Source organism: Watersipora subatra, chromosome 8, assembly GCF_963576615.1.
Source record: "Watersipora subatra chromosome 8, tzWatSuba1.1, whole genome shotgun sequence".
NCBI classification, from domain to species: domain Eukaryota; kingdom Metazoa; phylum Bryozoa; class Gymnolaemata; order Cheilostomatida; family Watersiporidae; genus Watersipora; species Watersipora subatra.
The window spans coordinates 20,276,899-20,293,586 of record NC_088715.1 but is presented as its reverse complement, the minus strand read 5'-3'; the positions used below and the strand labels follow the sequence as shown (position 1 = coordinate 20,293,586).

Below are 16,688 nucleotides of genomic sequence, written 5' to 3'. Positions count from 1 at the left end.
TGTTTTTTCACCTGAAGCAGTATAACATAATGGCAAAGGTAGATTAGTGTCTAAAAATCTGGTGTTATAATGTGAATCTTTCTTTGTTTCGTCATCACTTGAATAAAGATTTGAATGAGCTATCAAGAGAATTTTATACTGGGAAAGTTTATCAACAGGCAACACAAACAGCTGATTCGTATGTTCCATTTGAGTTATAAGGTTGTACATAACCAATCAATCACAGTTTAGGAACTATAGCTATTACCCGCACAAAACTTTAATAGATTTTATTAGAAAGCATCAGTATTTTTTCTATCATTTGCGATTGTCGGTGACGTCTGAAGTGATCTGACTGCCAGGATGTATCAAGATTAAAATTGACAAAACTTACTCCTAGTTAAAGCGTTCAGATTAAGCAAAAGTGCAGTTATCTTTTTTATAAGTGCAAAGAGATTGACAGAACAAAAACGCATAACGCTGCAACTTTACCACAATAGCTAATATCAACTATAGCAACGATAACAACTAGTGACATCATTTTGCATGTATTTTGCTTCTGAATGTTTTAATGGTAGTAAAAAATTTTTAATTTCAATCTATAAACATCCTGGCAGTCGGGTAACCTCAATCATCAAACACAATCGCAAATGATAGAAAAAATCGATACTTTCCGAAATAATCTTCTAAAATTTTGTGCAAGTTTATTGCTAAGTTAGCGGATTACCTGACATGATAAAACAACTCCTCAAACTCTTGCATGTAACTAATTATTTAAATCTAGAATCACAAACTCACAGTGATGATCGTTATTATGGGATCCCTTAAAATAAACACATTATTTAGTGTTAATTCATAGTTTGTTAAGGAATCATTAGAAGAAATATGGCGATATGAGCATCAATAAAAAGCTAAGGAAAATCTAAAAATAAATATTATCGATTATTTTAATATCTATATTAAAATAATATTTATATTTATATAGATATTATAATAATTATAGTATAATATTATAACAATAATTATATTATTAACATTATCAATAATAATTATAATATTCAATCTATATTTAATATTATACATATTAAATGTTATTAAAAATAAATATTATGCAACATCAACTGATATTTGTTTTTTTAGCCTGGTTTTCCTGTGACATTGAGGTATCTTCATATTATGACAAAAATGCGAAAGAAGCTAAATTTATATTTGTTGACAAGAATGCCCAAATTTAACATGATTTTTAACATACAGGTAAATATGCGAAAGTAAACTGGCGGCCTCTGGAGTTTTAGTAGTGTCTTAATATTTAGTTGACCAGCCCTGATTGTCAATCGCAGAATAGGATAAAATGGGTGTCCAGTATATAGATTATATTTCTTGAGAATGCTTTTGATGGCAAAAGGAGTGTCTACTAAACTTGATTCTCAAATTTTATATAATATGTATGATCTGAGATAACAAAAGAAGTGAGTTTATACCATAAATGACAAAAAATACACAAATTTAACAGTTGGTCACATAATCCTGATCACCACTACATAGTTAGAATATTATCAAACCAAATAACAAAGAATAAGTAAAAACAATGATAAAGAATAATTTTAATTATTTTCAGCTCACTATGATTCATACTCTTTTGCATAATAAATTGATTAATAAATTAAAAGTTTATATTGAATAGTTTATTTGTTTTAGAAAAATTCATTATAGTATTAGTATCGAAAAAGGTAAAAAGATTTTGTATACAGCTAAACTCTGGCAGCTTAAGTGACTTTGGGAAAATGTGCAAAGGAATGCTTGTGTTATTATATGATATAATCAAAATAACTATGATTTTCCAAAAACATCTGTTGATGGTTAAAGACGAAATTTGGCATAACAAGTTTTAGTGTTCTACATAACAGTGAAATATCTATGACATGTCGCTGAGTCTATAAAGGTTTATATATAACATTGAAATATCTATGACATGTAGCTGAGTCTATAAAGGTTTATATATAACATTGAAATATCTATGACATGTAGCTGAGTTTATAAAGGTTTATGTATAACAGTGAAATATCTGACATGTAGCTGAGTCTATAAAGGTTTATATATAACAGTGAAATATCTATGACATGTAGCTGAGTTTATAAAGGTTTATATATAACATTGAAATATCTATGACATGTAGCTGAGTCTATAAAGGTTTATATATAATAGTGAAATATTTAAGACATGTAGCCGAGTCTATAAATTATATCTGCTTATATTTGTAGATATGAATAAAGCACTTGCTGACATACGTGAAGCATGGAACGATGTCAAGAGGCTTTATCCCGGTACTTGGTTCAATGGACTCTTAAAAAGATTTTTTAAGGTTCCATCTTTTGATCTGAAGATTGATGAGCTAATTCAGCATAAGTTGAAATACCCTTTCGCAAAAAATATGTTCGTATGAAAAGACAGTTTCTCACTTTTTTTCACAAGTTATTTAGCTTATGACTGTTTAAGAAAAACAACAATATATAGGAGCAGATCTATATCGATTGTAAATAATTTGGTAATAAATTGACTAACAACTAAATACTCTCTTTATTCATTATAGTATATATCTTATTTCTATAAATATAAATCTCCAAGTTTGTGGGTCACCTGTGATTCTTTCTGTCCAGCTGAGGTGATCAGTATCTAGCATAAAATATCTGTGTTACAGAAGTTTTGAGTGCGGTACTTCCCTTTCACCAGGCGATAAGCTAACCCAATTGAGCTAAGCAAGATGCAATGGATTCACTGAGCGAAATGAGTAGTTATCTAGGTTAAAATACGCATAGCAACTCTGCATTACATTACTGCGCAACATCACTAAAGCTTGCTTTCAAGGCTCTTATTAGTAAGTTTAGCAATACGGATACTAGGTTGCTCAAATTAGCCATTGCCAATGCGCTAGGCTAATAGCAAGTGGCAGGCAACTACATTACCTGCCACTATTTATAAGCTATCTTTTATACCCGTGCAACACCGGACATGCTTCTAGTATACATATATATATATATAAATTGGAAAAGTAAATGGTTCACTTATCTTTTCAGCTACTGACAGTTTCCTGCTGTTGCATTCTTCAGGCTGTAAACTTCAAGTTGAAGTTTACAGCCTGAAGAATGCAACAGCAGGAAACTGTCAGTAGCTGAAAAGATAAGTGAACTATTTACTTTTCCAGTTTATACTGCTCCATCTTATGTTGAGCAATCTGATTTTAGTTCTAAGTAGGATAAATTTCAATATATATATATACTAGCTGTACTTCCCGGTGTTGCCCGGGTATTAAAAATCAGCTTATAAACAATGAGAAGCAATGAAAGTTGCCTGCCGCTTGCTTCTAGATTGGCACATTGCCAATGGAAAATTTGAGTGAGCTTACTAATAAGAGCTATTCATCTCTGTGATGTTACGCAATCATGCAATTCCCCTGCGTAGTACGCAAAACCGTTGGGTATTTGCTCCCATATAGCGACATATATCAGCTAGTGAACAAATCAATCTCTGTGGCCTAATTGGTATAGCGTCGCACTGGCAAATGGGAGGGTACGAGTCAAATATTTTTTGGTGCGGTTCTTTATTTCAAGATTTTAATAGCTATAGCTGGAGGGACACACAGATCCACATACACACCAACATTGAGAAATATATATATATATATATATATATATACTAGTATGTATATATATATACTAGCATGTATATATATATATACTAGTATGTATATATATATATATATACTAGTATGTATATATAGATATAAAAAAATTGTTTCCTCACCCCGGATGCCCTGTATGGGTGGTAATTTCTGCTCTAACTCGGGTCTCTTACCAGAGACCTGGGAGTTTGAGCACTCCCCTCAAGATCTTAGCCGTTCCGAATAGCGCACCTTTCTGCAACTCACCTGAGTTGATTGCTGTTGATATTTGGGCAAGCCACATGTTATGCGCCGGTGTTATTGCGCCCAGTGCCCCAATGACTACTGGGATTACAGTTGTTCTTACATTCAAGCATTTTTCAATCTCTTCTCCAAGAGGGAGATATTTCTCTACCTTTTCTTTTTCTTTGCTGGCTATATTGTAGTCATTGGGTCCTGCTATATCTATTATAGTAGCCCTCTTGTTCTCCTTGTCCACCACCACTATATCTGGTTGGTTTGCAAGGACACGCTTGTCAGTCCGGATGTAGAAGTCCCAGAGGACGTTAGCGCGGTCATTTTCATTGGCTTTACCAGGAGCTTCCTACCAGTGTTGTGGTTTATTAAGGCCATACTCGTCACATAGACTTCTATACATAACACCCGTGATATGATTATGCCGCTCAGTGTATGCGTTTCCTGCTAGCTGCTTGCATCTACTGATGATGTGTTGGATGGTCTCAGGTGCATCTTTGCACAGTCTGCATCTAGGATCGTCTCTAGTGTGATGGATTTTTGTTTGGAGTTGCCTTGTTGGGAGCACTTGCTCCTGGGCTACCATATATATATATATATATATATATATATATATATATATATATATATATATATATATATATATATATATACCATATATATATATATATACATTTATATATATATTACCATATATATATGGTATATATACATATATATATGTATATATATACCATATATATACATATATATAAATATATATATGTATATATATAAGACAGATAGCGCAGTTGGTAAGGTATCGGGACCGTGATCATTAGGTCCTCGGTTCAAACCCCAACAACTGCACTTTTCTGGTGGTCCTAGGACAAGACCCTTGCTTGTATAACGTCTACAACCTCTATGATGAGTGCAATAACCAAAGCCATGCCGGCTCGGACGCCGCCCGGTCAAACAAGATTCGCGCTGCCTGTAGCTGAACCATGACAAGGCAGTGAAAAATGGGCTACTAGTTCAAAACGGATGAAATAGACTCGGACTGATAACTTCGACCTCATGCAGTGCTACTTTACGAGTGAACCTCAAAAGTGGGGCTACATGGGAAGGATGCGTCGACTGTGGATAAACATGCGCCCTGAATTACCACTAACCACTAAGCAACTTGTAGCTCAGAGGAGTAACATAATCAAGCGGCACCGCATATCGGAACTTGAGGTAGATGAAATTAGGGAACAGTTCACCCAAGTAACCTCAAACAATGAGGAGTGCATATCAACACACACTGTCACACCTACACGATCATGTGTTGACTCACGGGCTGAAGAAGACATGCACTTGGACCTTGACCCAAGGGTGAGAGAGCTTGCGGAAAATATCATCAACAAGATGTCAGCTGCTAATGATTATGGAAGCAGGGTACCACTACGAAGAGTTAGCAAGGCCATACCTAAGAAGCTGTTAGAAGACATTAACTTGGCACTGGAGTCGATCTCAACTGGATCAATCAGTGAGACTAATGCCTTAATCTACAGTACAGCAACCGTCATCTTGGAGGAGATGGATATTAAACCACTGCCAACAAGGCTTCAAGCCATTCCATCCTGGCAGCTGAGGCTACAAAATAAGATTAACGACTTGCGCAAGAAAGTTAGTGGGCTCAGTGAGAGATCTAACCACAGTTTGGAGCGTCCAAAAAAGGAAGCCACATTGGAAGCTCTAGAATCTGCCAAACAGCAGCTAGTAGCACTCTCGGCACGACTGAAGCGGTACACCAAAGAGCGGGATAACAAGAGAATGAACAAACTGTTCATCAATAATCCATCTAGAGTGTATTCCCAGTTCAAAGGTGAACTGCAGAGGCCAATGTCTGAGCCTCCCCGATCTAGCACTTCAAAGTTCTGGAAGGACATCTGGGAGAAAGAGACTACTCATAACACCACTGCAAATTGGCTGAAGAGACTTAAAGAGAGCCATAAACACACTGTGGCTCAGCAAGGACTCACCATCAGCAAAGAGGACATCAAGTGCAGAGTGCAGCGTATGAAGAACTGGGCAGTACCTGGCCATGACATGATTCAAGCCTTCTGGTTAAAGAAATTGACATCACTTCACACTAGAATGGCTAAGCAGATGGAATGCCTAATAGAACAAGGTGACCATCCAGAATGGCTGACCAAAGGACGAACTGTACTTCTGATAAAAGATCCAAAGCGGGGGCCGATTCCCAAAAACTATCGACCAATAATGTGCTTGCCCACCATTTGGAAACTGCTCTCAGGAATAGTTGCAGACAAACTGGAAGAGTACATGAGTAACTAATTGACCAGTGCTCAGAAAGGAATTGGGCGCAACACCCGAGGAGCCAAACATCAGTTACTGGTGGATCAGACGGTCTGTCAAGACAGCAGGAGAAGGCAAACCAAACTTGCCATGGCTTGGATTGACTACAAAAAGGCCTATGACTCAATTCCCCATAGTTGGATACTCGAGTGCCTCAGTATGTACAATGTTCACCCTGCTCTTGTGGCATTCATTAAGATGTCAATGACCAAATGGAAGACGGAACTGGAGGCTAATGGCAAAAAGCTGGCGAGTGTAAAAATTAAGCGAGGCATCTATCAAGGTGACTCCTTATCACCGCTGCTCTTCTGTATATGCCTAAACCCTCTAAGCAATATGCTGGAGAAGACTCAATATGGGTACCAGTTTAAGAGTGGCACCAAGATAAACCACCTCTTCTACATGGATGACATCAAGCTGTACGCTAACAAAGAAAGGGAAATTGATTCGCTAATACACCTCACTCAGGTATACAGCAAGGACATTGGAATGACCTTCGGTATTGAGAAATGTGGAAGGCTAATTCTTAAGAAAGGCCATTCTATGCTCACAGATGGCCTAAGAATGCCGAATGGTACCATCAAAGATATGGAAGAAGGGTACAAGTACTTGGGGATTATGCAAAGCAACATCAACCACGAAGCCGAGGTACGTCACAAAGCCATTACCAAATACAAGAAATGCTTTCAGCAGGTCTTGCGGAACCAGCTCAATGCCAAGAACCAAGTCATGGCAATAAACACCTACGCACTGCCAGAAATAAGATATCCAGCAGACATAATCAAGTGGACTGAGGAAGCCATCAAAGAAACAGATATAGCAACTCGTAAACTGTTGACCATGCATGGACCACTCCACCCAAAATCTGATACTACTAGATTGTATCTTGATAGGAAAGATGGCGGTAGGGGACTCAAAAGTGTACAGCAGACAGTGAAAGAGGAGGAGCAAAGCATCAAAGCATATGCAGCCTCCATGGCCATTTCAGATAAATTGCTAGCTGAATTTCAATCGGCTGCTCTTACAACGGACCTACGCCCTGATGATGAGCAAATTGACTGGCACATGAAACCTCTTCATGGTGCTTACCACCAACAAATATCTAAGGTTGGCGATCTTCACCAGACATATATGTGGCTGAACAAAGGAAACCTAACAGCCAATACAGAGTCGCTAATCATGGCAGCCCAGGAGCAAGTGCTCCCAACAAGGCAACTCCAAACGAAAATCTATCACACTAGAGACGATCCTAGATGCAGACTGTGTAAAGATGCACCTGAGACCATCCAACACATCATCAGTGGATGCAAGCAGCTAGCAAGAAAAGCTTACACTGAGCGGCATAATCATGTCGCAAGTGTTGTGTATAAAAGTCTATGTGATGAGTATGGCCTTAATAAACCACAACACTGGTGGGAAGCTCCTGGTAAGGTCAATGAAAATGATCGCGCTAAGATCCTCTGGGACTTCTACATCCGAACTGACAAGCATGTCCTAGCAAACCAACCAGATATAGTGGTGGTGGACAAGGAGAACAAGAGGGCTACTATAATAGATATAGCAGTACCCAAAGACTACAATATAGCCAGCAAAGAAAAAGAAAAGGTAGAGAAATATCTCCCTCTTGGAGAAGAGATTGAAAAATGCTGGAATGTAAGAACAACTGTAATCCCAGTAGTCATTGGGGCACTGGGCGCAATAACACTGGCGCATAAAATGTGGCTTGCCCAAATACCAACAACAATCAACTCAGGTGAGTTGCGGAAAAGTGCGCTATTGGGAACGGCTAAGATCTTGAGGCGAGTGCTCAAACTCCCAGATCTCTAGTAGGAGACCCGAGTTAGAGCAGAATTTACCACCCATATGGGGTATCCGGGGTGAGGAAACAATTTTATATATATATATATATGTATATATATATATATAAAAGATACAGATATATATACAGATATATATACAGATATATATATATATATATATATATAGACTAGCTGTACAACCCGGCGTCGCCTGGGTAATAAAAAGAGTCTTTAAACAGAAAATTGATTTGTATTTAATTACCATCTAATAACATATGCCATTTTAACTTTCAAACTTCATATCACGAGGAAAAGTTTCTGTGCAAGACAACTAAATTAAAAATAAATCAAACAACTGTAAAGGTTTTCAAACCACTGTAAATTTAAAATTTCATAACTTTCCGTGACGTATATCTTTTTATAACGTATAGTGGAACCTCGGTTCTCGAACATAATCCGTTCCAGAAAGTTGTTCGAAAACCGAGTTGTTCGAGATCCGAAACAATTTTTCCCAATAGAATAAAATTATGTAAATTCTAATTTGTTCCAAGGCAAAAAAACAGCTTCGGTAAAAAGTTTTTTCAACATTTACACCATAAACTGTACCCTGCATACTATAAAGAAAAATGGGTAGATCCAGATCGTATTTAATTTTAATAAAAGTTTTTCTATTTAAGATGATGAAAAAAGAAAACAAAAGTAAACATTTCATATGTTTTGCTCTTAAAACATCAAAAACTTTAAAAATTAAGATACAATAACAAAAATTGCCACAATTGATAAGGATACAGCAAAAAAATGCAACAGATCAGTTACATCAAAAATTGTATGAAAAAGAAAATATAAACAGCAATGGCACGTTTACTTCCCTAAATTGTTTTGGAGAAGGAGAATCCTTCTCTAAAACATTTTAGGGTAACTCGACTGGAGGGGTTATCTCCCTAGCAAATCTCTTTGGTAAAGGAGACGTCGTCCCAGATGGTTCCTCCATTTTTGTAAAAAATTTATGAAGCGTAAATTGCTTCTCCGTTTATTACTGAATGTTTCCATGCTATTTCCGGAGCTGTTCCAACTCCAATGCTCATGCTCCGGTTTGGTCGAGAACCGAATTTATGTGCGAGATGTGAGACGAACAAATCTCAAAATCCTTGGTCGAAAACCGAGTTGGCCGAGAACCAAAGCGTTTAAGAACCGAGGCTCTACTGTATGTTTATAATCAGTACACAAATCGCCAAATTTTAAGTTCGAGATAAATTATTGTCAATATCGTGTGGCGGAATAAATTAGCCCTAACGGGAAAGAAACGCCGAAGAAGCACCGCGTTGCATATACTTAGGTCCCAAAATATTTCTGAACAGAGGCATCATAACTCCAGGACGCAAGGCTAAAATAATTAGCGCACCCATTTTGCATGTTATATATGAAAACTTCCTTGACCACTATGTCGTTCTAGCTCAGTGGTAGAGCGCCCGGAAAAGAAACATATCGATGGGTTCGTGGTATTTGTCGAGAGTTCAAATCCATCAGAATGCTAATAGACAATCAATACGATGAATACACAAATAAACAAACTTTGAGAAATATATAGATAGAAATATGATAATACTATATATACCATGTGTATATATTAGTATTATATATACTTACCTATATATAATACTAGTGTTATAATATAGATAAGTACTACAATCATTGATGTCAGAAGAAGTTTATAATTTGAGCAAGAGGGATGTAACTCATAACATTTCTCATAATGTATAACTTATCATGTATAGACTTTACTGTTATGTTTTAGTACAGACAGTTGTGAAACCAACCAAAGAAGAGCGCCTGAATAAAATCAAGAAAGATTTTGAAGACGTTTTATCAATAATTGATAGAGTAGTTCTACACGTAAATCAAGCTTTGTCTTTGTCAGCGCTGATCATAATCATCCAATCAGCGCTATACCTGCGCAAGTATAGAAATCCCAATGCTGCCACCGATGATGATCAGTATATTACAAAGAGATTTGGGCAGGTCGATCAAAGGAGAAAGAAGGAAGGTGAGTATTCTATAAATAGGTATCGCGTTTTTTGACGTCTGAGCAACAGCAACATGATATTGATAGATGGCCGCACACTCTAAACTCAACTCTTACATGTTTTTTTTAATAACGATGCACTTTTAGGTGTTATTTTAAACAAAGTTCTGCCAAATCTAAAAACAGAACAAAATAAGTCACAGTAGTTTGCCTATGGCATTAACCTTGAGATGAACATGCACAGACTTTTAGGAGACTTTTTTTAGAAAGTATCGGTATTTTTTTAACGATTGAAATTGTTTTTAATGTTTGATGTGATCTGATGGTCAGGATGTTTCAAGATTAAAATCAATAAAACTTAATCGTGATTAAAACACTTAGAAGAACATGATGTGTGAAATGAGGTCACTAATTGTTATCATTGTGATAGTCGATAAGGCTATTAGGTCTCTAGGTATTATAGTATTATTACTAGGTATTATAGTCTCTATTTTGTCTCTTTGCAACGATAAATTTCATAATTGCTCTTTTGCTTGACCCAAGTGTTTCAATTGCAATAAAGTTTTATCGATTTTAATCTTGCAACATCCGAGCAGTCAAATCACTTCAAACATCAAAAATGGTCACAAAGGATAAAAAATGTTTGATTGCTGTTAAACCGCTCAGAAGAAGGATACCTCTTCAAAATGTCAATACTATAATGTTAATACTTTATGTTTGACCTTTGACCTCTGCTATCATCAATAAATAACTCCTGATTAAAAGATATTATCTGTCTCAAAATTATTTCATAAAATGCATACACTGTGTAGCTGTCTTCTTTAACCAGTGTCTTCATTGACTTGTTTCAGCGTACTTTGTATGTTATGCTGTAGGAAGGACCACACTGCTACCCCTAGCCCCAAGCGAGAAACATCTGATTACAGACACTCGACAAAAAGGGTTATCGACACTAGAAAAGCGATCATTGAAAGCAACTCTGATTCCTCTTCTTTTGACAATAGTTGGTGAGCTCTAGATAACTTTATGCATATGTCTATGTTTTTTATTTGTGTATGTATGTTTAAGTATATGTACATGACTACATTGGGTATTTGTCTATGTATATGTGTTTATATGCGTATATCTTTATGCACATGTATATGTCTATCTACCCATATACGATATGCAACATATATGTATATACATGTATATTAAATACCTATATATATATGTTATATATAATATATATAAAACGCTCAAGGTTTTTGCGTATGATTCGGTTTGTCCAGCTATGGTTATTAAAATTTAAGAATGAAATATTCATTTCATGCTAGATTTGATCTCGGAACAATCTGTTTACCAAACACATATCTTACCAATAAAGCTACGCGAGATCAATGGATTCATTGGGCAATATAAGTGATTATCTAGGTTAAAATACGCATTGCATTATTTTACGGCCCAACTTCTCTAAAGATTTCTCTCGCAGCTCTTATTAGTATATTAAAATTACTAACTTGCTGTAATTAGCCATTGGCAATGTGTCAGGCTAATGGCAAGTGGCAGGCAACTGCATTACCCGTCACTGTTCGTAAGCTGATTTTTATACCCGTGCAACGCCGGGCATTCCGCTAGTATGTACAGTGAAACTCGGATAACTCAAACTTCAAGGGACCGAGCAAAAGTGTTCGAATTATCAGAGTGTTCAAGTTATCAGAGCACTGTCACAAGTCCATGTATTTACTTATTTATTAGTAAATACATGAACATATACAAACTATAATATAAATCAAAAGCACAAACGGCTTGTTTCAAATTAAATGCTTCTAATGTAAAGTTTAAAACGTTTTTATCAAAAAGTATAGAGATTTTTCTATCACTTGAGATTGGTTTGTTGTTTGAGGTGATGTTATTGCCAGGACGTTTTTTAGATTGACATTGGCAAAACCTGATCGTTGCTGAAATGCTCAAAAGAAAAGACATTTTTTTCTTTTGAGCGTTTTACCCACGATCAATTTTGCCGATTTTTCTTGAAGTTTATGCAAAGATTAACATACTTTACCTGGCATTCGTTAAGAGCAACACTCCGAAGCAGTTCAATTAAAAGTTTTACGAGGTTTTACAGTACATTGTATATCACTAACTATTTTTGAATGGATACTTATTGAATGTACACACGTATTCTGTGTTTAGGTCAAACGATGAATAGTTTTTTTAGCTAAGACAACGTATACGTTTAATTACCACAATTTTTAAAACGTTTTAAACATTCAACATTCCGACGTTGATTCAACACGGAATCCACGTCGGAAAACTATTCATCACGGGCTAGCCGGGTCACGCACTCAAGGAATTTCGCCACGCAAATACAAAACAAAAACAACATGCTGTTTTTGTTTTGTATGTGTGTGGCGAAAATCCTTGCGCCCGTGACCCGGCTAACCCGTGCTATTCATCGTATAACAGTATAAATCAAATTTCACCAAACCTTTAGAACAGTCGTTGACAAAAATATTTTGCCGATGGAGGTAGTAACGACGCTTATGAATTACGAAAAGTTGAGGTTTACCTCTATGGCTTGGAATAAAGTGATTTTCTAAAGCGATAGCAACCGTTTCGGTAGCCGTTGGGCAAAAAACAGTTCGAATTAACAGTGTTGAGTTCGAGTTATATAGAGCCATTTATCATTGCGTGGGAACGGACCAAGCAAATCCAGTCGAGTTAACCACGTGTTCGCTATATCCGAGGGCGAGTTATCCATGTTTCACTGTATATATATACAGATGTATATATTTATTTATATATATTTATATGTATGTGTGTATGTATATCACCTCATCCGAATGATGTACTGAATACGGCAGCAAAAGATAGGTCTATCTGTCCATTATAACAATTACTAACAATTAGTAGAAATTCCCATAAACCAACTCATACAATAGTAATGGTAAGCATAAAAAGCTATGTGTTTTAGGAGGAGGTTTGCTCATAGCAACAGACTACATCCTGTATGAAGTAGTGTGCTTCATAAGGAGACACAGTGGCCTAAGGATTGAAGTGAATTTAGATACAAGTATCTCCGTCCACAGGCTTCCAGAAAATGACCTTGAGTTTGCTACGACATCTGACGCTGATACACTGATTGATACAGCAGTTTGCTTTCCAAATGGCTCCAGACCCGACCATTGGATAAGTTTACGTATGTATTGTTCTTATTGGTTTGTTTGGCAGCGTGCTTTGTAAGTTTGTAGCATTTTGGCTTGTAAGTAGTTATTATTCCCGAATCTTTATGAGATTAATTTATCAAGTTTTTGACAAAAGAATGTCAAGTTTTAAGTACCTGATCGATGAATGAAAATAAGTTCAGTTCAACAAACTTTGCATTTTTGGAAATATTTTTGATTTGGTGACAATAAATTTTTATCTCCTTGGCAGCTTGTATAAAATTGAGTAAGATATTTAAATATGAACAGCAATTGAGGTGATCTGATCAATACTGAACATATCTGATTGAGTACTTGCTCATACTTCTGGTAGGAGTGAGTACTTGCGCTTGATGTCATAGTTCTGACAGGTGCTTGCAATGACAACCTCTCTATAGAAAAAACTTTGACCTGTTTTGCATACATCCTGACTCATTTGTAGGTATAGCAATTCTGTATCTGGCTGTGCTGATGACAGCCTTTTTTCAAGCATATCTAATCAGACTGAGACACCGAATAGCTAACTACTTTTTTCCTGATGTCGAAAAGATGCGAGTTCAAATGCTTTATCGAAGTCTCTTACAACAAAGAGTTGTAACTCTTTACAGACTACAGGTAACTATTAGTTAAACCAATTTACACACCACAAAACTGGCATTAGACATGTTTAGACATACTTGTATCAGGCTTGGTTCACGGTATTTACTATAATAAGAGTGATGTTAAAGGTTAGGATAAACGATTGGTTTGTTTGGAACTCGAAATTATGATATTCAGCGCACAAGCCCAACACTCCACCAGTAGTGCCAATCAACCACTTTTCATTATTTAAAAATAATGGTGCACACACTTACTATCTGTACATTATTGACACACCTGATTATCTCTCATACCGCATTAGCATGCAAGGGTAATAGTAATAAATAACATGTGTGTATCATATACTTGCAGCAGCTTTTGAGAAATGTAAAATTTAGAAGTTGTAAGCCCTTGCTAATCAAGATAGGCTTATAATTGCTAAACAAGGCTCATGTTGCAGCAAGATCTAAAAATTGAACAAATGTCAACACTTTGCAGCTAATAACTATAGCATTGTAATCTGGCATCAAACTCCTTTGCGTCAGCATCGCTAAAAACTAGTAGCACGCTGTTCTTATAAAATAGTTGTGAATAACTTGGGAAATTTGTTGTTACATTATTTAAATTACATTTGATATGGAACTTTTTGGCAGGATAATATCTCAAAAAAAGATAAGAAAAAAAGGGAAAATGTTACATGGATTGGAAAACTCTTCAAAAAATTGAGGTGCTCTAAAGGAGAGGAAAAAAGGAATTGCTTCTTGTGTGGCTCAAAAGAGAGCAAGAAGATCAAGTTGGATGCCTGCACTAAATGCAATACAAACTTTTGTAAGGTAAGATGGTATTACACAAAATAAGAGAAAATTTGAAAAAGATTGCGTTAAAGGGTTTCGAACTGCCGACTTTCAGAGTGAAAAACTGACATTTTAACAACTGTACTATTAAACTCTTCAGGGCTTTAAAGAATAATTGTACGTGTAATTATTACACCTGCTGCTGAGATTGGAAGGAGATGAAAAGATTATTTTTTACCCAAAGATATAAAACAGAAAATGCTATAGTTAAATATTGTGTCATAGAGAGCTAAGCTTATAGCTAAAAAGTTACTATTTGGAGTTACTTTATCATGACGCAATTTAGATTCAGCTTCTCACTTTTTTGAGTTGTTATTTGTGCTATTGGATGCAGACACTACAAAGACTGCAAAATAAAACTAAAAATATAAATAGAAAGACTTTTCACTGGATGTATAATCTTTTAAAAAACTTGGAAATTGATGACATCATGTCTCAGCAATGCAGGCCTCTCCTACAAGGTCGACGGAATACTGCGAATGTCAGTTTTTTAAATAAAATAATTGATGGAAAGGTGAAAATTGTGGAGGGATTGTAAACTAAAAAATCAGGAACATGACATATACAATCTTGTGCTACAAACAGACACGTACTAACAGAAGTTGAAAAAAACTATTTCTTTTATCGAACGCGAAACCACATTAAGTAAACTCGACCTAAGTGATCACTTTTTATATATATTTTTGTAAACTTGTACAATAAAATTGTTGCACACCACTATACTGTATGTTAGTAGAGTGTGATTATTTAGTTTAGATAGATATTAAAAGTAGTGGGTTCACTTTATTCATAGTATTTCTAATAACAACCAAAAATATTCTCTTAGTGCAGTTAAGCATAATAAACAGTTGAAGACATTCCTACTAGGGCCTCTTGTCAAAAAGAAGCAGCTCAGCTCATCCGTATATTTACTGTTGTAGGCATGCAGGAAAGTCGGAAACCATCAATCAACATGCTTCTGCTCAGCCAATCAGCGCCTTTCCTATGATGACATCACAGAGTCTGACTTTGAGGAGGAAAGCCCCAGACCATACACAGAAGTTTAGAATTAATCTTGATAAGTGTATGATCTCTATTTGAGAACTGGCATCTGAAATAGAGCAGAGCTGCTTGGTTATTTTTGCTACTTCTTAAGTAACTTTTTGTCTTATGCAATATTTATTTATGCAATATTTTATTTATCTAATTTTCATTCAACATTTACTAATGATGCATTTTTCTACCCTGCCCTGTGAATATAGTTTATGCTTATCTATTCTGTTTTTTTTCTTATCTATTCTTATCTATTCTGTTTTCTCTATTTTCTTTAGCATTGTATAAACATACCTGCCATTTGTCCTTTGCTCTATAATAATATAAATGACTACTTGTATGTTTTTGGAGCTTAAACGGCATCTAACTGGATTGTACAAGTACTAGCTAACTCCATTTCCTGTAAGCTACAATCTTACTTCAGTTAATCATATGAAGTATAACATCATTTTGCTATGTCTATTTTAGATCTGCATATATAATTGTTTTTGAACCAAATATAACAGATGGACAGCTTAACTGGCACAACACAACGGCACTAGCGAATAAACTTTGTACTCAAACATGACTAAGGATGCAGCTATTTTGAGCAACCAATAAGAAAACAGTATACCACCTGTTTATAATGTCAACAAATGAGAAAAACTTGGTACAAACAACAATGGGAATTACCATTTCCCTAACATGTCAAACCAGCAATATTGTGTGGCTAGTATGGCAAGGTCCCCTTTATAGCTTACTATTGTTAACTGAAATAAGCTTTGTTCGCATGCTGTTTGCCAAACTGCTAGCAGAATAGTATGCGTTCCAATAACTAGCTGTGGCTGAAGACACTTTGTCAGGTTGCCATGAGCTTTGTTTCATAAATCACTAAACTGAGGAGAATGCGGTTCATCAGTTAGAGAAAAGAGAGCAGAATAAAGAAAAAAGTGACAACAAAACGGAGAAAGAGGAGAAATAGAAAAAGCTGATATGGATGAGTAA

At 35.8% G+C, this 16,688-nt stretch overlaps 1 protein-coding gene across 1 annotated transcript; it reads left to right on the top strand.

Moving 5' to 3' along the window:
* The first annotated feature begins 6,850 nt into the window (after positions 1-6,850).
* On the top strand, positions 6,851-15,718 carry LOC137402361 (protein sneaky-like). The gene is made up of 7 exons (XM_068088861.1): positions 6,851-7,136; positions 9,827-10,075; positions 10,930-11,061; positions 13,011-13,235; positions 13,682-13,854; positions 14,472-14,651; positions 15,593-15,718. Exons 1-7 carry the CDS (start codon positions 6,851-6,853, stop codon positions 15,716-15,718), a joined length of 1,371 nt encoding a protein of 456 aa, XP_067944962.1.
* The last annotated feature ends 970 nt before the right edge of the window (positions 15,719-16,688 follow it).